The 22272-nt window shown below is 28.3% G+C and overlaps 6 protein-coding genes across 11 annotated transcripts; 3 read left to right on the top strand and 3 right to left on the bottom strand.

Annotated features, from left to right (window-relative positions):
- The first annotated feature begins 594 nt into the window (after positions 1-594).
- On the top strand, positions 595-3253 carry LOC143423489 (uncharacterized). The gene is made up of 8 exons (XM_076894866.1): positions 595-719; positions 820-1120; positions 1220-1373; positions 1459-1601; positions 1700-1896; positions 1985-2375; positions 2451-2696; positions 2757-3253. The coding sequence occupies exons 1-8, from the start codon at positions 630-632 to the stop codon at positions 3182-3184; spliced, it is 1950 nt and encodes a 649-aa protein (XP_076750981.1). The 5' UTR covers positions 595-629; the 3' UTR covers positions 3185-3253.
- Positions 3254-3603: 350 nt separating this feature from the next.
- Hira (histone cell cycle regulator-like protein) lies at positions 3604-7933 on the top strand. The gene is made up of 11 exons (XM_076895520.1): positions 3604-3945; positions 4031-4093; positions 4184-4294; positions 4366-4964; positions 5061-5342; positions 5412-5677; positions 5753-6296; positions 6807-6996; positions 7071-7355; positions 7424-7518; positions 7599-7933. The coding sequence occupies exons 1-11, from the start codon at positions 3909-3911 to the stop codon at positions 7719-7721; spliced, it is 2595 nt and encodes an 864-aa protein (XP_076751635.1). The 5' UTR covers positions 3604-3908; the 3' UTR covers positions 7722-7933.
- A 2367-nt stretch (positions 7934-10300) lies between these two features.
- Positions 10301-12443, bottom strand: LOC143423894 (START domain-containing protein 10). Of its 3 annotated transcripts, none has more exons than XM_076895527.1 (8): positions 12291-12435; positions 11882-12049; positions 11603-11774; positions 11383-11530; positions 11138-11185; positions 10931-11055; positions 10711-10833; positions 10301-10554 (listed from the first exon to the last, which is right to left on the bottom strand). In XM_076895527.1, exons 2-8 carry the CDS (start codon positions 11899-11901, stop codon positions 10465-10467), a joined length of 726 nt encoding a protein of 241 aa, XP_076751642.1. In that variant the 5' UTR covers positions 11902-12049; positions 12291-12435; the 3' UTR covers positions 10301-10464. The 3 variants fall into 3 exon arrangements, with proteins under 3 accessions (XP_076751642.1, XP_076751640.1, XP_076751641.1); XM_076895525.1 differs by having other exon boundaries at positions 10307-10554; positions 11138-11290; positions 12291-12443; XM_076895526.1 differs by having other exon boundaries at positions 10310-10554; positions 11138-11290; positions 11603-11816; positions 12291-12441.
- Positions 12344-15660, top strand: Pgm2a (phosphoglucomutase 2). Of its 3 annotated transcripts, none has more exons than XM_076895522.1 (10): positions 12344-12476; positions 12902-13009; positions 13113-13369; positions 13448-13910; positions 14101-14288; positions 14366-14543; positions 14627-14850; positions 14949-15054; positions 15143-15369; positions 15448-15659. In XM_076895522.1, exons 2-10 carry the CDS (start codon positions 12935-12937, stop codon positions 15548-15550), a joined length of 1821 nt encoding a protein of 606 aa, XP_076751637.1. In that variant the 5' UTR covers positions 12344-12476; positions 12902-12934; the 3' UTR covers positions 15551-15659. The 3 variants fall into 3 exon arrangements, with proteins under 3 accessions (XP_076751637.1, XP_076751638.1, XP_076751636.1); XM_076895523.1 differs by lacking the exon at positions 12344-12476 and adding an exon at positions 12484-12612 and having other exon boundaries at positions 15448-15660; XM_076895521.1 differs by lacking the exon at positions 12344-12476 and adding an exon at positions 12543-12721.
- Positions 15661-15762: 102 nt separating this feature from the next.
- Positions 15763-21228, bottom strand: LOC143423890 (uncharacterized). Of its 2 annotated transcripts, XM_076895518.1 has the most exons (8): positions 20191-20796; positions 19789-19996; positions 19442-19638; positions 19252-19350; positions 16684-19161; positions 16376-16614; positions 16036-16285; positions 15763-15952 (listed from the first exon to the last, which is right to left on the bottom strand). In XM_076895518.1, exons 1-8 carry the CDS (start codon positions 20722-20724, stop codon positions 15911-15913), a joined length of 4047 nt encoding a protein of 1348 aa, XP_076751633.1. In that variant the 5' UTR covers positions 20725-20796; the 3' UTR covers positions 15763-15910. The 2 variants fall into 2 exon arrangements, with proteins under 2 accessions (XP_076751633.1, XP_076751634.1); XM_076895519.1 differs by lacking the exons at positions 15763-15952; positions 16036-16285 and adding an exon at positions 21212-21228 and having other exon boundaries at positions 16312-16614.
- On the bottom strand, positions 21130-22139 carry LOC143423896 (uncharacterized). The gene is made up of 2 exons (XM_076895529.1): positions 21876-22139; positions 21130-21541 (listed from the first exon to the last, which is right to left on the bottom strand). The coding sequence occupies exons 1-2, from the start codon at positions 22001-22003 to the stop codon at positions 21322-21324; spliced, it is 348 nt and encodes a 115-aa protein (XP_076751644.1). The 5' UTR covers positions 22004-22139; the 3' UTR covers positions 21130-21321.
- Between the last annotated feature and the right edge of the window lie 133 nt (positions 22140-22272).

The raw sequence follows: 22272 nt of genomic DNA on the forward strand, positions 1-22272 counted from the left end.
AATAATAGTAGGATAGCACTAAAAAGAACAATTTTTTAATGACAATAACGAAATTTGTTTCATATTTCTCTCTGTCTGTCTCTCTCTCTCTTTCACACTTAAAGTTAAACTTAAGTTGTATGTAAATGTGATCGATTAGGACGCAATTGTGTGTGCGAAACCTCACACGGATTAATCTCCACACAGCCAACCATTGATGTACTCCTGGAAAATTGAATTTTCTGGCGGTCACCCGTAGTACCATCTTCTTAGAAAATATTCAAACTGGTCGCTCATCATTATCGAATCGAGCAAACAGTTTGACCACTTTTCACAGAGACGACGCTACCAGTCTGCCGGTAATTTACCTTCCTGCACTCTTTAAAGAGAGGGCGCATATCCATACATTTAATTACATAAAAGAACTGTATAGTTCCCTCTCTATAAGATAGTATAGCATGAGACTATTAAATTCAAATGTTTCCATACAGCCGTTGAGAGACGGAGAGATATTTGTTCTATTAATTTTGTATTATTATTTAAATAATGACGCAAGTACATACCTGTTAAAGTACTTTCTTTGTGACATTATAGACAACAACGCTTTACCTACTATTTTTTTATAAAATTAGTAATTTTATACCGATTTAATGGCTGTGAGTGCATCTTTTCATCGTAATGTACTATTGTTATCTCGAGTAATAAAACCTAGCGAAGAATTCAAGAAGTATTTCCGCGAGGTACACTTTTTATTTAAAAATATAGATATGCTTAAAATATTTGATTACTATTATTGTTATTTAATATTTATATTTATGTTACAAATGCTTCATATTTTAGGGTATGTTTAACAAACCCAACACAGCAGGTTTCTTGCACACTTCCCATTATTTATTAACCATATATGACTCGGAGCGTTTTAAAAAGTTAATCGATTGGCCTGTAATTTGCAAAAAAACCGAAGCAAAATATCGTAACAATGTTAAAGATTATTTAACAAACATCATAGCTACAGAAAATCCTGACATTGGTTTCCCAAATATACTTATGTCTCACTTAATCCATGCGGGTGGGAGTAAATTTACAGTCATTATGTGGAAGCTGTCTCAAGTGGTTTTAAGGAAATATATTACCAGAGAAAGTAAAATATCCAACATTGATGCTATTTTAAAAATGTATTATTGCTCGTTTACTTTTACATTTAAAACTACCGATATTGTTAATCTCTTCATCTTTGTAGCTGCTATTAATGTTACATTTGCACCACAAGAAGGAAATAAAGGAAATTTAACAAAAAAATATTTCCAAGGAACTAATGTGAAAATTAATCTTGATATTTTGAATCTACATCAAAATTTATCACAAATGGAAAACAGAATTAAATCCATATTGGAGTAATATTTAGTTTCTTCTCTTAAATGTATATTTATAAATAGAAATTTAAGTGAAATACTAATTTTATTGTTTTATATTTTACAGAAAAGAAAGTGAAACATTAACTAAAATTATAGCAGAAATTTTTGAAAAAGAGCAGTTAATTGAAGATCTTTCACATGCAGCACCTGTCCATCCTTCAATTAAAAAATGCTTAAGAGACATAAATGACGGAGAAGTAATAAAAAGTTGATATCATATTTGATCCATCTTTCTTGTAATATACTTATATCCTCATTTTTAAGTTTAATTTCCATGAAACAATAATTATCTGCTAATTTTTCAGTGTGGAAAGTGAATATAAATAAGGGGTTAAATAAGATACAAAAGAAAGCTGCAATTTTGAATGATATAGAACATATTTCACGCAAAGCAAATAATATAGTACTATGTAATAGTACCGACGCTAAAACCATAAATGCAAACCAGTTACAAAAAATAAATGATTTGGAAATTTCAGAATTATTTCCACCAGATATGCAAGTAAGCATCCTTTATAACATATCGTTTTAATATGTTTCACTATATAAATAAATATAGAATGATGAGTCAAAGATATTTAAAATTTCAGCGTCTTCTATTTCAATTGTACAGAGATGAAAAAATGATTTTAAATCATTTTATTATACTATTTGATTTTCTTTTGTTGCAACTGTACCAACAATTAAGCTTGAGTAAACTAGAAGACTTTTCACAATGTTCATTACAAATAGAGGCCAGTTGCAAAGATTTGAAATCGGCATTAAATATAATCCAAACATATTTGACTGATATCACTGAAACTATATCAGAAACACGAGATGTTTTAAGTAAGAAGAATATAATACAAATTCATAATGATACTATGTTACCTATGATAAATAATATGCTTATCATGTTATCACCTCTTATTAAAATTAATACAAATCAAAATGATGAAGAAAATGATCTTCGGAAGCGATTACAGTTTACTCCAGTAGAAGGTAAAATTTCAGCTGTGTGTGTATGAAATTGTTAAATAAATACCATTGAATAATACACTTGAAACTATTTTTCAGCTGCGCATAAGTCGTTATTTTCAAGGTACGAACGTTTAAAGGAAAATCATACATCGCGTGGAATAAAATTAAGAGGCAATTCATTAGTGTCACGAATCAATTTCGATGAGACAATAGCAAGCACAAGTAGTGAAAAGCCATCTATGCACATCACGATGTCAGCCAAGAAAAGCTTGTCATGTTTCAAACGAGCAGAAAAATATTCTCGATTATTTTCTACTCGTATGAAAAGAAACAATAGAGCAGGTAGTTAAACTACACTAATTTTTTTTCGAAATAAGACTGTCTTCCTTTTTCTTTTCACAGCAAACTCCAGCATACTATCTATACCTTGTTCCTCAAAAGCAAATTCGACCACAATTGCAAATAATATTGAAGAAATACATGATATATCAGAGCTCAGTCTAAATATTTCATCGAAAAGTCTCTGTAACATAAGTACAGAAGTAACCACTCCAGAAAAATTAACTGTCAGGCAAAATAAATCTGGAAATACATCAGAAACAGAAGATGTGATAAATGACTTCCCAGATAAAGCTAATGTGCTTAACATGTGTGAAACGATAAAAATGGAGACTGATAATAATTATGATAATAATTTTATTCGAACTGAGCAAAGTCATCCGAGGAGGCGTTCAATAGGGGATTTAGTTGAACGTTATAAGAAATTACTCGAGACCCGCAATCGTACACCAAGCCCAAAAATCAGTCATGTAAACTGCGAACATAAATAGCTGTAAAAATTGACTACTTATCAGCATGTATGTAAAGAAATATATTTTTACATTTTATTTAAAACAAAATGTATGTTTAATAATTTCTTTATGTAATTATTAAATGTTTGTTAATTAGATCTAAAAGTAAAGCATAACAGTAGCAATGCATGTGGGGTTTCATGATGGACTCTTCCTTATGCCATTTTTTCTCCACGCATACCCCCATCAACTCTGAACAAAATTACGAAAAATTAATTTTTGGGGACAACTCGTACGACTGGTGACTCGATAAGGATAATTCGATATTATTATCTATGAATAAAACGTAAAAGTAGACACATGCTTATTCATTTTTAATACGTTAGTTATTATTCCAATAAAATAGAAAGAAAGATATTCATTGTTATATAAAAGTTCTAAAAACGTTCTTTGGTTCATATTTTAGCGCCGTAGTGCGACGCTAAATAGAGTCGTTTGGTTTTATTATATTTTACATACTGAATTATGTATACTATGTAGATGCTCATAAGATATATAAAGTATGATAGGACGTTCATAGAAATCCGCCAAAAATGTATTGCCGGTAGTAGAATGTTTGTATCTTAATTTAAGGTTATGTTACCGAACAAAGTGTTATGTTTGTGTAAAAGAAATAGCAGTTCTAATTAAATTCTAATGTACTTAAAATTAATTCTGGCATGTAATCATTGAATCAACAAAGCTTTTATATAACTAAAACAGTATGAAGCTGGTGAAGCCGAATTGGGTAACACATGATGGTCTGTATAAAATACCCACACATTATTTGAATACATCTTCGCTGTTTATGTTTGAAATGTTATGTGACGAAAGCTTATTTTTCAGGATATTCAATATTTTCCGTGGATATACATCCAGATGGGAAAAGGTTTGCCACTGGTGGTCAAGGTATAATATTCATATTTTTAATTTATCTGTAATTAATGCTTCTTTGTATTAACATAATTAAATATACTATAGTATACAAATTAATCACAGGTGGAGATTCTGGGAGAGTAGTTATATGGAATATGGAACCAGTAGTTAATGAAATTGCAGAATTAGATGACAATATTCCAAAAATGTTGTGCCAATTAGACAATCATTTGGGTACGAATGGAAGATAAAATATATAATTTTGTATAATATCTATAACACTAATAAATTTCTTATATTTATAGCATGTGTCAATTGCGTGAGATGGAGTAATAATGGATTATTAGCATCAGGTGGTGTAGATAAGTTAATTATGATTTGGAGATTATCTGGTGGATCTGGTGGAAGTTCCATATTTGGTGGAAAATCTAGCATTGAGACATGGCGCTGCATAGCTACCCTACGGTCACATGAAGCTGATGTGCTTGACCTTGCATGGGCACCACATAGCCCATGGTTAGCGTCTGCATCAGTGGACAATAGTGTAATCGTATGGGATGCATCAAAATTTCCAGCAATTGTAGCTGTATTAAAAGGCCACACAGGATTTGTAAAGGGAATTACATGGGACCCAGTGGGAAAATATTTAGCCTCCCAGTCTGATGACAAAACACTAAGGGTGTGGCGTACAACAGATTGGACAGAAGCAGCATTGATATCAGAACCATTTGATGAATGCGGTGGAACAACTCATGTTTTAAGACTTTCTTGGAGTCCAGATGGACAATATTTAGTGTCAGCTCATGCAATGAACGGTGGAGGACCTACAGCACAAATAATTGAAAGAGATGGATGGACACAAGACAAAGATTTTGTTGGTCATCGTAAAGCTGTTACATGTGTGGTATACATAAAGAATACAAGTTTCTATACTTTAAATTATTGGGTGAATGATTAATTTGTTAACTTATATTCTTGTTTATTTTGTATTTTATTTTAGAGATTTAATGGTAATATTCTACAGAAAAAGCAACCAGGCTCTTCGAAGCCACAACAATATTGTTGCGTCGCCATAGGCTCGCGTGATCGTTCTCTATCCGTATGGTTAACATCTCTAAAAAGGCCTTTAGTAGTAATACACGAATTATTTACACACTCAGTCTTAGATGCCAGTTGGTCACCGTGTGGTCTTCGATTAGCTGCTTGTTCTTGGGATGGATCTGTTGTCCTTATTGAATTTACACAACAGGAATTAGGTCAACCTCTAGATCCTGCTGAACAAGTATGTGTTGTACGTATAATTTATTTACAGTAACATGAAAAACTAATAATTATTTCCATTTCATTATAGAGTAGCCTTCATGAACGTTTGTACGGTAAACCATTGGTTCAAGGTGGTTGCACTGTAATGGAAGCACCTGAACTTCTTAATCTAAAAACGTCTGCACCACCAACACAACCAATTCAAACGTCTCCAAATATAAGTTCAGCACATCCACCCACTACTACCACAACTACTCCTGCTAAAGGTCCAATTAATAAGCAAATTGAAACAAGGACGTCAGATGGCAAAAGACGAATAACACCAATGTTTATACCACCACCATCAGATATAATGTAAGTTAAATTTCAATTTTATTAAATTATAATTTCTCTGTACTTTTTTGTGCTGAATCATTTCTTTCCACGTAGGGACACATCAACTGGTAGATTAGGAACACCAACGTTTACAAGTCAAGTAAAAAGTTCGATTGTTATAGAAAAACGAAATGACGTTGTGACACCTAATGTTACTTCTTCTGTAAATTCAATCAACACGAGTATTCCACCCTCTACACTTACGCTAAAACGTCGTGACCAGACCACACCAAAACTGCATCACTCTTCGTTTAATAGAAAACCAAAAGTTACATCTGAAAGAAATATAAATCAACTGATACTTCCCGCACTTAAGCCATCCAGTTCATTATCTCAACAGGCTGGTCACTATGCAGTAACTGTTACTAACAGTCAAGGCTTAGCACATCTACAAGTATTCAAAGGTACAGACTCTGAACCAACATGGGATCTCTATTTAGGATATAGTGCTGTAGCATTAGCAGCATCGCCAGCTGTTATAGCACTTGGTTTGGAGGATGGTAGCCTTCATACGTTTCATCCTGCGAAAGGATGTCGACCAGCACCTCCTTTGGCCCCACCTGCACCACTTGCAAAAGTTCATGCAGTTGGAAATGCGGTACCAACTTTCCTTTCCAATCTTTTCATATTTTGTTCATTACATACGTTCAGTCCGGAAAACGATTTAAGATACAAGAGGGGTGTAATCGATGCAAAAGTATTACGTAATCTAAACTGTAGCTTATACGGGCAACTAGAGAGCAAGAAAAATAGAAAACAGCGAAGCTGTAATAAAGTAAAATAAATAAAGCATTGTTGATTCCTTACCGTGAGCCTTACTCACATAATACCCCTACATTCCTACTATCTTATAGCTTTCACCTCTTGTATTTGCTTTCAGCATTGCCAAGTGCCTAAAGCTACTTGTGCGTGAGGTCTACTTGATCAAAATTAGTTATTTGAAAGGCATAAACAGCTTAATCCTTGTCTAGAACAAGCAATATAAGCAGTCATCAATCGATACGTTAATTTATAACAGATAAAATTTCTACGACGATTAATATCCTCTCTAAAAGTTTCGGACTGAATGTATTAAAAATGATCGTTGTTAACTATGAAAATTTTTCAGGTAATGGTTATTTCGAGTTGTGGCGCTGTCCGTGTTTGGGAAATAGGATATTCGTGTAGAATGATAGTTTCGACGTCTGCTGCACATTTAGCAGTACCTGGTATCTCTTTGTTGTCTTGTACTTTATATAACGGAATGCCACATTTAGCTTTCACTAATGCCAGAGCATATATATATCATAAAGAAATGGGTATGTAAGTTGTATTAATTAATATTGTATTACAGCGACCGCGTATGCAATATATTTGTACATGACATATTCAGGTACATGGTTACTAATTGGTGATAGTCAAGACCCTATATGGCGTTGGGCATCATTTAATGCATCAAGTGCTTTTGGAAGCAGAGCTCCCAGAGGTCCGTTATCATCTTTGCAAGAAGGCCTATTTAGGACAGCGGGAAATACTTTACCTAATCCAAGATTACCTCATAGTGCTCCAAGTGTAGTATCTTATTTGGAGCAACAATTACTTGCTTCCAAAGCTCTTGGAAGTGCTCAAGAATATATACACTGGCTCATGGCTTTAGTATCGTTTCTTTTAACTCAAGGTATATACATATATTTTATCGTTCTTAGCCGCTTGTTATCATACCTAACTAAGTAATATTGCTTTTAGATGGATTAGAAAAACGTTTAAGGTTAATATTAGATGAACTTTTGGGTCCAAGTCATACATCAGCTTCTAAGAGCATATGGGATCCTTTAATTTTGGTATAATTTTACTACTTATTTTACTTATGTACATTATTTATTATCATAAATATAATAATATGTACCTGTTTTTTGTGCAGGGAATCAAAAAGCATAAACTTTTAGAAGATGTGTTATCTGTTGTTGGTGGACATCTTCGTTGGCAAAGATTGTACCTTGAATACACAGAACAGTTAACAACACTAAAAAACCAGACAAACTAAAAGTAATTGTTTAACATACAGATCTGACATAACATATAAAGTTTAAAATGGTGTCAAAAAGCTTGGACAAAGCTTATTAATATCTGTAATTAAAAATAATCATATTTATTATATTTGAAATTCATAAATAACTTATTTTGAAGAATATCCTTGCTTTCAGTATTAACATGATCATATATTATATAGATTTAAAATAAACATCTTTTATAACATGTAAAAATGGAGAAAATGATGATAAGAAATGATTTGATTGTATACTTCGTGCACTTTTTAACATATATTGTATTTTACGAAGTGAATTAAACAAGTACTATAATACATTAATATAAAAATTACGACTGAGACTATGTTCTCAAAATAAGGAGCTTATGAATTCATGATTAAGAATTCTTTATTTAACTTAATTTTTGTAAAATATCTAAAGGTTTTTTAACACCATTTTAAAACGAATTGACTTGTATATTTTTTAAAAACAAATCTTTATGAGACAACAAAATTGTACAGTTTTTTTACATCATGTAATGTAATTATTAAAGTAAGTATATAATAAAAATAACGTTTTGTATTAAATAAGAATTTTTTATTTTGATAAATAATATTTGATCTTTTTAATACATACTATTATAAAACTCTTAATAAGATGGAATGTAGGTATATAAAGAAATGTAGAACACTAATTGATTATAAATTTTAACAATTTTTTGTCACTTTCGTACAATACGCATTGAATAAATGAAATGTCAGGCAATATATGATGCACTGCATTAAATTTAAATATTAATATGAAAGTAGTTTTTATAAATACTTAGGTTGTAATTATATTTGTAAATATAGGAAACATCTATACTATTGTAATACAGTTTTCAAAATACAATACTGTAAAAACAATATTTGATGTATTTCATTTAATCTTATTGCATAATAAATATATGCAGATGAAACTTTGCTATTCTAATCACTAAGAAAGTCAATAGTAACGAGTAGAAATAAATATGGAGTTGCTCTATATAAACAAATTTTGTTCACCATAAACGTAGTAAATAGCTAATAAAATTTATGAAATACATCAAATTAAACACGTATAATATATTGCATATAAATAGATTGTTAATATACAAATCTATGAATAAATAATATGATTTATATATTAAATTTCATCTATATTTCATTAGACTAGCCGATATATAGCATTTCATCACGATAACTGTAACCATCAAAATATAATGAATGGTATTATATAAATATAAAAATGATTATAGAATATTAAATAAAATCACATATTATTTATTCTATTGCAACATAATTTGTACAAAGGCAATGTACGATAAAGAGATGAAAATATATGTTATTTTTAAAAATACGAAAAATAATGTTACGAATTGTTTTCTTTGTAATAATTATGTCCTGCTATATCAAAATATACCGAAATATATATAATGTAAAAATTCTAATTATAAATACAAGAATATATAGAGAACTTGTAAGCTATTTATTTGTCTCTCAATTGACATTGTAATTAAAAAAAAAAATGTATCAATATGCCTGTTTAATATGACTATATTGGATATGCATAAATAAATTTTGTTTAAACGTCAAGGCCATTATACAGTCTAAGGCAATTACTGATTAGATTTATAATATTTTAACAAATACTTAGAAATAACATGGAATAAATAAAGAAAATGAGTGGAATCATTTTGTAATTAAAAAAGTTAAATGTACATGTATGTGCGTACTTATGTGCACATGTGTACGAATTCTAAGTATTTCAAAATAAACTATCTGATTAGATAATTTACACATATAAACCATATGTATATTTTGGGCAATCGTACTGAATATAGAAAATAAGTATAAGTATTACGTAAGATTGTGTAAATAGGATATGTTGGCTGCTTTAATCCCAGTAGAATATTTAATAACTATAGTAAATTTGTATTTTTTTCTACAAAATGTAAAGAATTATAAATACAGAAATTGCTATTGCAAAATTTTAAAAATTTATTTATTTGTCAAATATGTTCTAACTGCATTATATGAACAAAAACACTAGCTGATGTATAGCAATTAACAGTAGTATTTTAAAAATCTGATTAAAAAATAATTTTTAAAAATAATATGTTTACGGATATTATATTTGCAAAAAAGTTGGATTATGATCTTGTATTCAAAGTCTAAGATTCCTTTAATATTTCTAAAACCACTTTAATACCGCAATATTATAATTGTTATTTATATACCAAGACCTAATGTGATAACCATAATAAAAATTTAAGATAGATAACACGTGTAAACATTTTGTACCTTTTTTAGCGACCATTCCGATCTTACTGAAACTGATACTTTTACATAAATAAATGCAAATAAACGTAAATATGTATAGAATTACGACCTGCGTATTGTGCGTTATATTGAATCAGATATAACAACTTTCAACAACGCATACACATCTTTGATTCAATAACAAACTATGACTAGCATTTAGTACGAGACAATAATATATTCTTATTAATCATACTATCATTCATTGCAATAAGCTTCATTATATAATAATTCATTATATAAGCGTCATTATGTAATAACTGATAAAGTATTTTAATTAATTGTGTGCATATAGATATATATCAAATTTTCATCAAACCTTGTTGATTCTATGAACTTCTAAAATACTGCATTTAATAACATGAATTATTATATTGTTTTTTAGCATTACCAATGTACATATATACTTTACTGAAATAAGCTAATCACTGTCCACTGTAATGGATTCTTTTAATTCAGATTCATCAACATAATGATTCTTTGAGTTTCTTTCTTCTGCAGACTTTACACACTGCAAAAATTTATTATTATTATTATCATGATCATCACCATCATCATCATTAGTATTAGCATCATCATCATTGTTGTTGTTATGATTAATTGTCACGATTTTTTTACTACAAAATGTTTTCTTTTATATTTAATATTAATAAGTGAAGATACTTACATCTTCGATTTTTATTCGCGGCGATGCAATTTGTTCAGGGAAATGCCATGGTTTATAATTTGGATTATTAAGTAACTTCCAATTAGGATAAGCTACAGATGCTTTATGTAACTTTTTAACCATCTAAAGAACAAAATAAATGTAGATTAACTACATAGATTAACTAAACTGTAGTTATGGATACAAATTTTTAAGTTACAATTGACATAAAGCTACATACTCTAGGCGCAAATATTTGTGTTACTTTATTAACCAACCAAACTGGTAACTTCCCATGAGGATCCGTGTGCGATACATAACCCAATTCTGAGCCATCTCCGTTTCGCGACGGTCTTACAATATATCCTGAAAAATTACGGACTTTAATATTTTTTATGATGAGATATTTAGATAAATAATAAACTTTACTTTAATGCTTAAATTTTACCAGTAAGATACGATGTTGCCCTTACAAATTGCTTTTTTGGCGGATAATCTTTATGAAAAACAGAATGATTCAAAATTAATTGTTCTATACCAGTATCAAGCCATGATCTTTGTAGAATAAAATCTCTGTTTTTCAAAGGAGATGGACAGGCCACTAATATTGAATTATACATAACATATATACATTCATATAATGTACAATATGCAAACTAATTGCTAATGCTAATGCTAATGCTGAATACTTACTCGAATAATAACCAATGTCATTATTTGGATTAAAAAAACCTATGTCTTTTGATTCAATCATATGAGTATCCCAAACCTTTCTATATTCAGGATCATGTAATACATCATACAAGGTTTCTGGTAGAACATCAGGAAAACGGGTTCTAATCTATATAAAATATATATTTACATTTCAATGAAATTATAATTAATCAATGAAACTAGGGAGAAATATATATACCTTCACCATTCTGAAACTAATTCCTGGCACAGATTTTGTCCAAACTGATAAGTCAGGTTTATTATAATCTAATCTCCAATCATTATTATCATCGTACAACTGCTTCAATTTCTCAAAATCTCTATCTTCAGCAATTTTAACTATTCCAATATCCATTTTAGAAGAATACTGTCTATTAAGCAACTAACATAATTAATATTCAAATGCACAATTTCTGAAATAAATAATATAGCATAACTTTTTTTAGCAAGCTTCGTATAGCTTAAAAAATAACAATACCTCTTATTTGCCGAATTCATAGTGTTTTAATAAAAAGTGTATGTATATTTAATTCTCCTATGTAATAGGCCTTATATTTATGCCAGAGTAACCTTTGGGCAGTCTTATTCATTGTTCTCGCTTTCCAGTGATAAAAGCTAAATGTTTAATACTTGAATTTCATCCATGCTGAAAAGGAGATAAGAGGTACATTAGTTGGATGACTTGGTACAGTAGATTGAAATAAATCCTTTAACTTTTAGATCACATTACACTGTTAATCGATTACATGCATTAATTCACTTATATCTGTCACATAAAATTATAAATATAAAGACAATAATTTAAACAGCCCGCATAAACATTAGCACATATGTTCCCTTCAAAGTAAAAACAAAATAACCTATCAGAATTTTCTACATGTGTATACCTTATGTATTTTAACATTCGTAACATAAAAACGTTTTAATAAATTAAAGACAACTCATTTTACAAGTTTCACTTAAACAAACTAACCAAAAGCGTCCATAAAACATATAAAAATATAATTTTAACGGAAATCGCATTGAAGCGACTAACTGACTCGAATTACCGGTGCGATGTGTTCTGACAATAGGTTAACCTGCATCTACAGAATTTATCTTCCTTAATCCATCATTCAGATTATCTTACATACGTGCCATATCTCAAGTTTTTCAATGTGCATCGTAACGTCATTCCACATTTTGCTTGTAGAATATTTTATTTCATCGGTGCGTATTTTAATTCCTAATATGATATCAATAAATTTATCGATTTCATTGTAGTTCTCTTCATATTTGGCGTACACACGCACATTCCCTATCCATTTAAAACATACATGTACGTGCGTTTTAAACCATTTTACAGACATGAACATGATCCTTATCTTTTCAAATATATTTTTATAAATTATCCTGGTATTCGCAATTAATACTTTTGTATTTAAATACATTGTACATTGATCATTTTAAATTCAGTGTTTTTAATGTATATAAAAATTTGTTTACACAATTGTTCCAGATTGCTTTATATTGAAAAATACACATTTTTAACATGGCTGTAAAACCTATCAGTACAGGAAATATTGAATTAGATAATAAAATCAATGAATGGTTAAAGTGGAATAAGGTTTCTATTTTAATAACATTAAATATAATTCATTCTTTTTATATGTACATTGTACTTCTCCAATGTCCATGGTAATTACAAAATATTCTTAATATATTTTTAGGATGCGTCTGCTGAACATGAAGTTCAAGACTTGATCTTTAATAAAAGTAATGAAGTTTTATCTAATTTATTCTTAAAAAGGCTTGAATTCGGTACGGCTGGCTTAAGAGGCTGTATGGGTCCAGGATATTGTCAAATGAATGATTTAGTTATAGTACAAACTGGTCAGGGTTTATCAACGTATATACTTGATAGTATAGTTAACGCAGCTGAAAAGGGCATTGTAATAGGGTATGATGGACGTCATTGTAGTAAAAGGTTAATAAGAATGTATAACTAAAATAATTTTTTTTTAATTTTTAGTATTTTTGTAAAACTTTATTGACATATTTTTAGGTTCGCAGAATTGACTGCTGCAATTTTTGTTGCAAAGAATGTAAGAGTGTACCTTTTCTCAAAGGTTGTTCCAACTCCTTTTATACCTTATGGTGTCCTAAAATATAAATGTGCAGCTGGAATAATGATTACAGCTTCTCATAATCCTAAAAATGATAATGGTTATAAAGTGTATTGGGAAAATGGTGCACAAATAATATCACCACATGATAAAGAAATACAAAAATATATACTAAAAAATCTTGAACCAATGGAATCCTCATGGAATATAACAGAAGTCTATGATAGTCCTTTATATTTAGATCCATGGAACGATGTCATGCACTCTTACATTAACGATCTTAAAGAAACTGTTCTATATCCAGAAGTGAATAAAAATACAATATTAAAATTTACTTATACTGCTATGCATGGTGTTGGATATGAATACATGACTGCGGCTTTTAATGCTGCAAATTTAAAGGTAATTGTAATAACATTTTTTGTACATAAATAAATTCATTACAAACAGATCTTTTTTATCTTGCAAAAACAATCTTGAATGAACATAAATAAGAGTCAAAAATTCAAAAAGGTTTCAAATATTGAGTAGATTTCTATTTTATTTTATATCCCAACTATTTAATCAAATTTTATTTAAATATATGACATAGCCATTTATAGTAGTTGAAGAACAAAAACTACCTGATCCAGAATTTCCCACAGTTAAGTTTCCAAATCCTGAAGAAGGGAAAAGTGCTTTAGATCTCAGTATAAAAGTAGCAAATCAAAATTCTTCATCTATTATTCTTGCAAATGATCCGGATGCAGATAGACTAGCGTGTGCTATAAAAATGAAAAAGTATGTAATTCTTATTTTTTCATTAATGTATATATGTATATACAGAATTTCATAAGACTTTTCCATTTCTCTAATAGCGATGAATGGTACATTTTCTCTGGTAATGAATTAGGAGCACTTTTAGGATGGTGGATGCTACATAAGTATCAAGTACAACATCCAGATACAGATTTTTCTAATGTATATATGTTGGCATCAACAGTATCAAGTAAAATTTTAGTATCAATGGCTAAACAAGAAGGATTCAATTTCGAGGTGTGTACCGCTAGAATAGAATTTTAATTTCTATTGTTTTTACTACAACATATATGTATATATTCTCCTTTGTGTTTTGAAAGGAAACTTTAACAGGTTTCAAGTGGATGGGTAATAGAACTGTAGAACTGAAGGAAGCTGGTAAAGTAGTTTTATTTGCATATGAAGAAGCAATTGGCTTTATGTGTGGTTCAATAGTTCTTGATAAAGATGGCATAAATGCTGGAATGAATGTAGCAGAATTATCAACTTATCTTGAAACTATGGGACTCACCCTTCATGATAAATTAAATGAGATATATACTCGGTATGTTATATTGAAAATGAACACTATCATATTCATAATTCATACTAGTTTATTTTAAGCATATATTTGCTTAATACATCTATATATTTGATTTCTAGATATGGATATTATATTTCTAAGAATTCATATTGGATTTGTCATGAACCAAATGTAATTAAAAAAATATTCGAAAGATTACGAACTTACTCTAATAAACCAAACACTGTAAGAAATTTAGAATTGTATATATATATATATATATATATATCTTACAAACAGTCAATGATCTAATTTTAACTTTTAAACATTTTAGTATCCGTCAAGTATTCTTAATGGGAAATATGTTATAACAGGAGTTCGTGATTTAACGACTGGTTATGATAACTCAAAACCAGAAAATAAGGCAATTTTACCAATTTCAAAATCTAGTCAAATGATAACATTTACGTTTAAAAATGGTTTAGTTGTAACGCTAAGAACCAGTGGTACTGAACCGAAAATTAAATATTATAGCGAATTATGTGCATCGCCTGGGGAACAGTAAGTTGGTCATGTTTTTGGTTAATATAGAAAATACTTTTAATATAATTTAATAATTATATATTTAATTATTTTTAGAGATATTGAAGTATTAAAATGTGTACTTGATGAAATGGTATCAGCTATTGAAACAGAATTTCTTCAACCGGAAGTAAATTGTCTCTTACCACGTACTACTTAAATAATGTCACTACTTCGACTTATTATTTGATTATTTCAGATTACAAATTTAAATTTTTAGGGACAATCACACTTTCTGTTATAACATTAATGTAATAAAACACACGTTTTGTTATTTATTAATTGAAGCCTTTTTTGATTGGTTCTTATTCGTAGTAAATTATATTTAAATTAATAATTAATATGTAAATAAGTATTAGTACAAATATGCAAATTTATACTTAGTTCTCATTGCATTTGTTAATAATTTATGTTTCTTTTAATATAAAATTAACATATTTTTGTAATAAATTGATTTTATTTATAATTATCTATAATATATGTTTAAATATGTATATAATTTCGTGCAGAAATGGGCTTATCATTCTTTTTTTTTTGTATCTTGAACATAAAATGTGATGCACTGAAAAAAAATTTTGATTACATTATATAAATATTTGTAACACTCTAAATTTCAATAGAAAAAAAACGATCAAAGAATGTCACCTGTTCATCTAAGAAGTCCATGAGAGTATTCATCTTACATTTAAATCCTTCTGTCTTCAACATAGAATGTAACGAATTGATACACACTGGTTGATAAGCCAAAATTTTGTTATGCAATTCTTTTTTTACAGTAAGAAGTTTTAAAAACATATCTTTAATATTTAGTACACTATCAATTGTAGATGTAAATTCAGGTCCATCAAATTGCTTCCCTTCATCAATTATATCAGCTGGTAATTGCATATTTATGCTATTAAAAGAATATGGATTTTATACATTAATTGATGAAAACATTATAAAATTTCAGCAATAAAACCGATATTACGTATATGCAACATACTTTTCTTGAGAAAGTGCTAATTGAGATTTGTAATTGTTGGGACAATCAGCATGATTTTTTTTACGTCTAAGTTTTTTCATTGGTGGTTCGTCATCTTCACTACTTATTATTGCCAATTCCGATTCTACATTCTTTGATGTTGCACAAATTATTGGATGCAGTTCATTATAAATATATGTTAATAATTTTATAGCTCTTTTCCGTTTCTGTATTTTCAATCCATACTTATTTAATTCTGCCTAGAATTAAATTAATATATTAAAATTTGATTGTGAATTATTACATAGCAATATAATTTATCAACTTACATGAAGCTCAGGTGTCTTCATATTGTCATAATTAGGGGGAGGAGTAACGCTATCGTTGGTTGTAATTAAATTATTAGCTATTTCAGCAGATACAATATGTTCGTCTAAGACATTTTCTCCTTTAGTAAATGGTGAAATATTAGTATTATCAACCTGAACATTTGCTAAATGAATCTCTTTCTCAAAAATATAGCTCATATCGTCTTCAAGCTTTTTCGAAAAGCTTTTATTCATTTTGTTCTCTTCATGTTCGTATGTACTTAATGTGTCATAATCCACTTCAGGACTTGAAGATAATAATACAGGAGATTCTACCAGATGTTGTTTGCTTGTATTTGGTTCTGTTAATGTCAATGAATTTTTTCTAATTGCTTGTATATCTATGTTATTTTCTGATTTAGTATGTCGTAATTTAGTTGCATCATTTAGTTTTTGCCTTTCAATGGAATTCTCTTGAGTGCTTGTTGGTGATGCAATGTTAATAAATAAACAATTATCTTCATTTGTAATTAATTTTTTTATTTTTATTTGATCATCATATTTTTTTACTGCACTTGATTTAAATTTAGAGCTTTTTCCTATATCAGATAGTGATAAGATATTATCTGTACGGTTTGCTTCCCTAGATTCTTGATATGTTACATTATCTTTTATACTATTGGATAATAAATATTGTTGCACAAAATTTCTATATTTTGCTATACTATTATTGGTATGTTCTCTTTTGTATCTCGAATACATGGATATTTCATCCTCATCTGAATAAAAATCTGAAAATGTATTACTTTCTTCTTCGCTCTGTAAATTATATACTCTTGTATTTTTCGATACTGAATGTATTGTTTTATCTATAATAGCTGTACTTTCATTCCTTAAAGCTAAACTTTCTGTACCTACTTTTAATAAATTTTCGAAATCAGACTGTATTGTTTTGCCTTCCAATTCTTCATCTATGCCAATTACATTTTTATTTCCTGGAGATAAACTTTTTGTGGTATCTTCTAATAAATGTTTTGCTTCACAATGCATAGCTTCATCTTGAAAACCTTCACTTGTATCAGTTATACTTTTATTCATTGAACTATTTTTATTTTTTCTTTTACATTTCTCTACACTTGATCCTAATGATTCTACCACATTATTTACTGATTCAACATTAAAATACATATCGATGTCTTTTCCTTTATATGACGTTTGCATATCTAGTTCAGAATTTGTTTCGACATCAGACGTATTCTGAATATTTTTATCTCTTTTAGGTGTTTTTTCTATAATAGGATTTGCTTTCGCTTTCACGCAATTATATTCTCTTATGTGAAATGGATTTCTGTATAACTTAGGAGACGTTGACAACATCGAAATTTCACACTCTATATCAGACTCTGATTTCTCGTTTTCCTTTTGAACTTGTTCAATAAATATACTGAGATTACTTTTTAATTTAGTTATGTTAGAATAATCTCCTTTTTTGGGTGTAACAAAATGTAAAGGATTGAACGATAAATTTACGTTTGCATCAATATTTTTGCATGTAGTAATATTTTCGAATTTGGATTTTTTATTAACTGAATCAAATGTATTAACATCTTCATTGTGTTCTATCTTTTCTATAAGCTCATCAGCGTATTCTGTTTTATTCGTTATTTTTTCACTTCGTATTATATCATTAATATCATCAAACAAGTCAGGAGATACATTAGAATTTTGAAGAACACTTATTTCACTTAAATTATTAATATCTTCTTTCAATAACACTTCTGTGCATACATCATTGCTTAATTTGCTTTCAACAAATTCTTTTAACTGTTTCTGACTTAATTTTTCATTTTTCTCCAATGTAGAGTTTTTAATACAGTCTAAATTTTCTATATCATTATTACTTAAGTCTAAATTATCTGTTCTATTAGACACTAGGTCTTTCTCGCGTTTATTGTGTACCTGACTCTCTGCATTTTTAATTTCAATTTCTTTTCTTTGTAAAAAAGTAAATAACTCTTTTACTTTATATTTTCTTGCTAAATTCCTTAAAAGCGAAAAACTAGTTAAATTATTCACAATACTTAAATATTTTTTAATAATCCCACAGTAAATAAACTCTAAAAAAGCTAAAGCAATATTATAAGATATATCTATCCAGGAAATTTTTTCCTTAATATTAGTAAACAGTAAACTATCATTAGTTGTAACATCAAGTAATATGTTTGAACACTGTACATAAAAAACTAATTTGTGTGCCCAAATGTGCTTATCATTGTTAACAAATATTATTATGTCACTTGTAGAGCTATCATTTAGTGCAACACTCCAATTTGTTATTACTGTATTAATAAATTGTCTGTCTTGACAACTCTCACAGTTTTCATTTATGAAGCATAATTCTGTAGAAGATACTGCATGTACATTTTCATTGCTATATGTATCTAATTCCACATTATCCATTTTATTTGTATTTGCAAATTCTGTAACAGTTCTTTTATCCTATGAATTCAATACAGATGCAATTTATATATAAAATTACTGATAAAACATTTTAATAAATTCAATACATATTCTACTATATATACTTACTTCTTGCTCTTTTTCTGAACTTATATATTCTGATAAATTCAAGACATAGAAACATTTTTGACTTGGACTTAATTTTGCTTTATTCCACAAATTTTGTTCCTTAAAATCGAATAATAAAAAATATAAAAACTATGTAAACTAAGGTATTATCTTAATAATAAATAAACCTCCAATTAAATATCACTGATACCTTATCACAAAGTTGTTGGAGTAAATGACTTTTTAAATCAGTTTTCTTTTCATGTACATAATTGCATTCAAATTCTTCCATCTGATTTTGAGTAATCTGTTCATTTCCTACTAAAATTTCTGAAATTCTTTCTGTCAAAATACGATTTCTTTCTTCTTGAGAACGTGTTTGAAGTGCAGTTATTTCATTTTTCCTTCCTATTTAAAATAAAGTATTAAAAGTAAGGCTGTTCAGCATTATATAGATACAAAACAAATGTACTTTAAAGTTAAATTTGTAAAACTCTTTTGAACAAATTAAGTAACTTAAAGAATTATCTGTTGGAAATTCTCTATATACAAACACACCCTTTTTAATTCTTGCCAATGATGCAGGCTTGCTATTTGCAAATCCAAATTTTTCTAACTGTCCAACTGTACCATTTTTTTCTAGCATACATTGATTTGATATCATAGGTAATCCTTCAGTTTCATTAATCATGTCTAATTCTTCTGCTTCCTGAAGAGATTTTGACAATACTAGCGCAAGTTGGAGATCAGTTTCTTCACATGAATCCTGAAAATTCGTAGGTATTCCATAAAAAAATAAAAGTACAGGAAAAAATGATTCAAAATACAGGAAGAAGTTACCTTTCGCTAATTAAAAGTATGTTTACTATATATATATATATATATATATATATATATATATATATATATATATATATATATATATATATATAACAATACCTAATATTAAAAAATACTTACTGTCCTCCGTAAAGATGTTAATTTTTTTTTGTCTTGTAGTATTGGTGCAGCAAGTAAACCTAATGATGCTCTTTCATTCTCTTGCCGTTTTTGAAGTTGTATGGCATCCATTAGCTTCTTTGTAGGAATATTATTCTTATATGCACAAATTTTCATATGTAGTGTACGAGAATTAATATCTTTAAATGTTTTAAAACATAAGGGACATACGAGAGCCATTTTCACGTCAATAGCAGAATCTTTATCATCGCTACAACCTTTAGATTTAAAAAATCTTGATTTTATTGATTGTGATTCTTGCAAGTTCAACTTTTTTTCTTCATGTTTCTTACACTTTTTTACTTCTTTATTATTTTTACCAGTATTTTTTAATTTTGCAGGTATTCTTTTTTTTTTATATACATTGGAATTAGTACATTCAGTTAACTTTGTATTAGTAAGTTGTTTTGGACTTTTAAAATCTAACAAACTATCATTTTCAGTTAATGCAGGTGTACTGTGTAAATTTTTATTTTCTTCAATATGTTTCTCCATGTTAGTTTTCACTGAAAAATTATATATGTCAAATTTAGTGTTCTTAAATATATTGTAATGTTAAGTGTGATACTAAAAAATTGACATAATTCAATATTTTTTATAATTATATACCTATATCTTAGAGATAAAGAAACACATCTCAACTTTAATTAATATATAGTTGAGATAAAAATGAAAAAAATTCTTATTTCCATACAGATAAAAATCCAATCCTCTAATTATATTTTTTTATTAAGATTTATATTGTAAAATATATTAATTAAATTAAATGATCCATAAATCTTAATACTTATATTTTAGATGCAGACATATAATTATTATGAAATTAATTTTTAATATAAAATATGAATGAAAATACTGATTGTGACAAAAATATAACTTACGAAATAATGTTTTAACATATTTTATATAATCAAGCATTTTTATTCAATATTACAATATATACTACATAATGCGAAGTTCCTATTTATAAATAACTACATACCTTTTCACATTAATTTTTTTTTAATATGATCTATTTTTTGTAAAATATAAATTTTATAAGACAAAAGATTTACTTTGTGAATACAGAAAACATCTTAATACAAAGAAAAATTAGGTATCCACTTTAGATGTTTCTGTAGGTAGAATATTCTTTAGTAATTGTCTATCATTTTGATTTCTTCGAAGTACGTACTGAATAACACCCTGAAACTCTATTCTACTCCAAAAGTCCATTGTATCTAAATATTCCAGTACTAAGCCCATTCTTCCACCTCTGGGATCATATTCATCAAGTTCAGTAATAATTTTCCTCTTTTTTGTAATAAAGTGACTGCAATGTAATATAAATATTTGTCAGAAACTTGGTTTCTTACATATGTTAGACATTCATTGTTAGCTGTGATATGTATCAAAATCGTAATATTCGATGTTTTACCAAATTTAAAAATAATAATTGTTTCAATAATGCATCGAAAGGTTAAGTTATAACTTGCAAAATAAACATTGACTGTAGAAATGTCTATACATATATTATATATATATATATATATATACATACATATTGCAAACAATTTAATCTTCTAACATAGTAATTTTAAGTTTTTAAAGAAATTATAACACAGGATTATTTATATGTAACAAAATTCATACAAAGAAACGTTCACCTTAACAAGAACAAGGCACCAAAAGGAATACCAATTATCAAGCAATTTTTAAACACAGTGAATTTACCAGCCGGCGTTCCGGCAATAGTTCGGGGTTTTCTTTTTTCTAAAATCACTGGTTCATACATTGTGCATAATTATAGGTAGTATACGTAAATATTATTTAACAATGTAAATTGTTATATGCAATACTCTTCTGGCATTCACTGTTACCAGAGTATAACATGAAGTTGCGTAATTCAGTGCCCAATAATGTGAAACACGTTTAAAATTACAAATGTTAAATATATTTTTCGTAATGTTAATTAAATGATAACTAAACTTTTCTATACTACAATATTCTAATTGCTTTTAATCAACATGAATATGCTATTTTTCTTTATTCATTCGTATATAA

The sequence above is a fragment of the Xylocopa sonorina genome, chromosome 5, assembly GCF_050948175.1.
Source record: "Xylocopa sonorina isolate GNS202 chromosome 5, iyXylSono1_principal, whole genome shotgun sequence".
In the NCBI taxonomy this organism is placed as follows: Eukaryota; Metazoa; Arthropoda; class Insecta; order Hymenoptera; family Apidae; genus Xylocopa; species Xylocopa sonorina.

Coding starts and splice junctions, on each gene's coding strand:
- LOC143423489 (XM_076894866.1), top strand. CDS start 630: ATGGCTGTGAGTGCATCTTTTCATCGTAATGTACTATTGTTATCTCGA. Junction 1,602..1,699: donor TGACGGAGAAGTAATAAAAA/GTTGATATCATA, acceptor CTAATTTTTCAG/TGTGGAAAGTGAATATAAAT. Junction 1,897..1,984: donor TATTTCCACCAGATATGCAA/GTAAGCATCCTT, acceptor TTAAAATTTCAG/CGTCTTCTATTTCAATTGTA.
- Hira (XM_076895520.1), top strand. CDS start 3,909: ATGAAGCTGGTGAAGCCGAATTGGGTAACACATGATG. Junction 5,678..5,752: donor CCACCACCATCAGATATAAT/GTAAGTTAAATT, acceptor CTTTCCACGTAG/GGACACATCAACTGGTAGAT. Junction 6,297..6,806: donor TTCATGCAGTTGGAAATGCG/GTACCAACTTTC, acceptor AAAATTTTTCAG/GTAATGGTTATTTCGAGTTG.
- LOC143423894 (XM_076895525.1), bottom strand. CDS start 11,901: ATGAATTCGGCAAATAAGAG. Junction 11,775..11,881: donor ATGAATTCGGCAAATAAGAG/GTATTGTTATTT, acceptor GTTGCTTAATAG/ACAGTATTCTTCTAAAATGG. Junction 11,531..11,602: donor TTAGTTTCAGAATGGTGAAG/GTATATATATTT, acceptor TATTTTATATAG/ATTAGAACCCGTTTTCCTGA.
- Pgm2a (XM_076895522.1), top strand. CDS start 12,935: ATGGCTGTAAAACCTATCAGTACAGGAAATATTGAATTAGATAATAAA. Junction 13,911..14,100: donor TTAATGCTGCAAATTTAAAG/GTAATTGTAATA, acceptor TATATGACATAG/CCATTTATAGTAGTTGAAGA. Junction 14,544..14,626: donor AAGAAGGATTCAATTTCGAG/GTGTGTACCGCT, acceptor GTGTTTTGAAAG/GAAACTTTAACAGGTTTCAA.
- LOC143423890 (XM_076895518.1), bottom strand. CDS start 20,724: ATGGAGAAACATATTGAAGAAAATAAAAATTTACACAGTACACCTGCA. Junction 19,162..19,251: donor GTTCAGAAAAAGAGCAAGAA/GTAAGTATATAT, acceptor TTGAATTCATAG/GATAAAAGAACTGTTACAGA. Junction 15,953..16,035: donor TGGACTTCTTAGATGAACAG/GTGACATTCTTT, acceptor ATTTTTTTTCAG/TGCATCACATTTTATGTTCA.
- LOC143423896 (XM_076895529.1), bottom strand. CDS start 22,003: ATGTATGAACCAGTGATTTTAGAAAAAAGAAAACCCCGAACTATTGCC. Junction 21,542..21,875: donor GGTGCCTTGTTCTTGTTAAG/GTGAACGTTTCT, acceptor ATTACATTGCAG/TCACTTTATTACAAAAAAGA.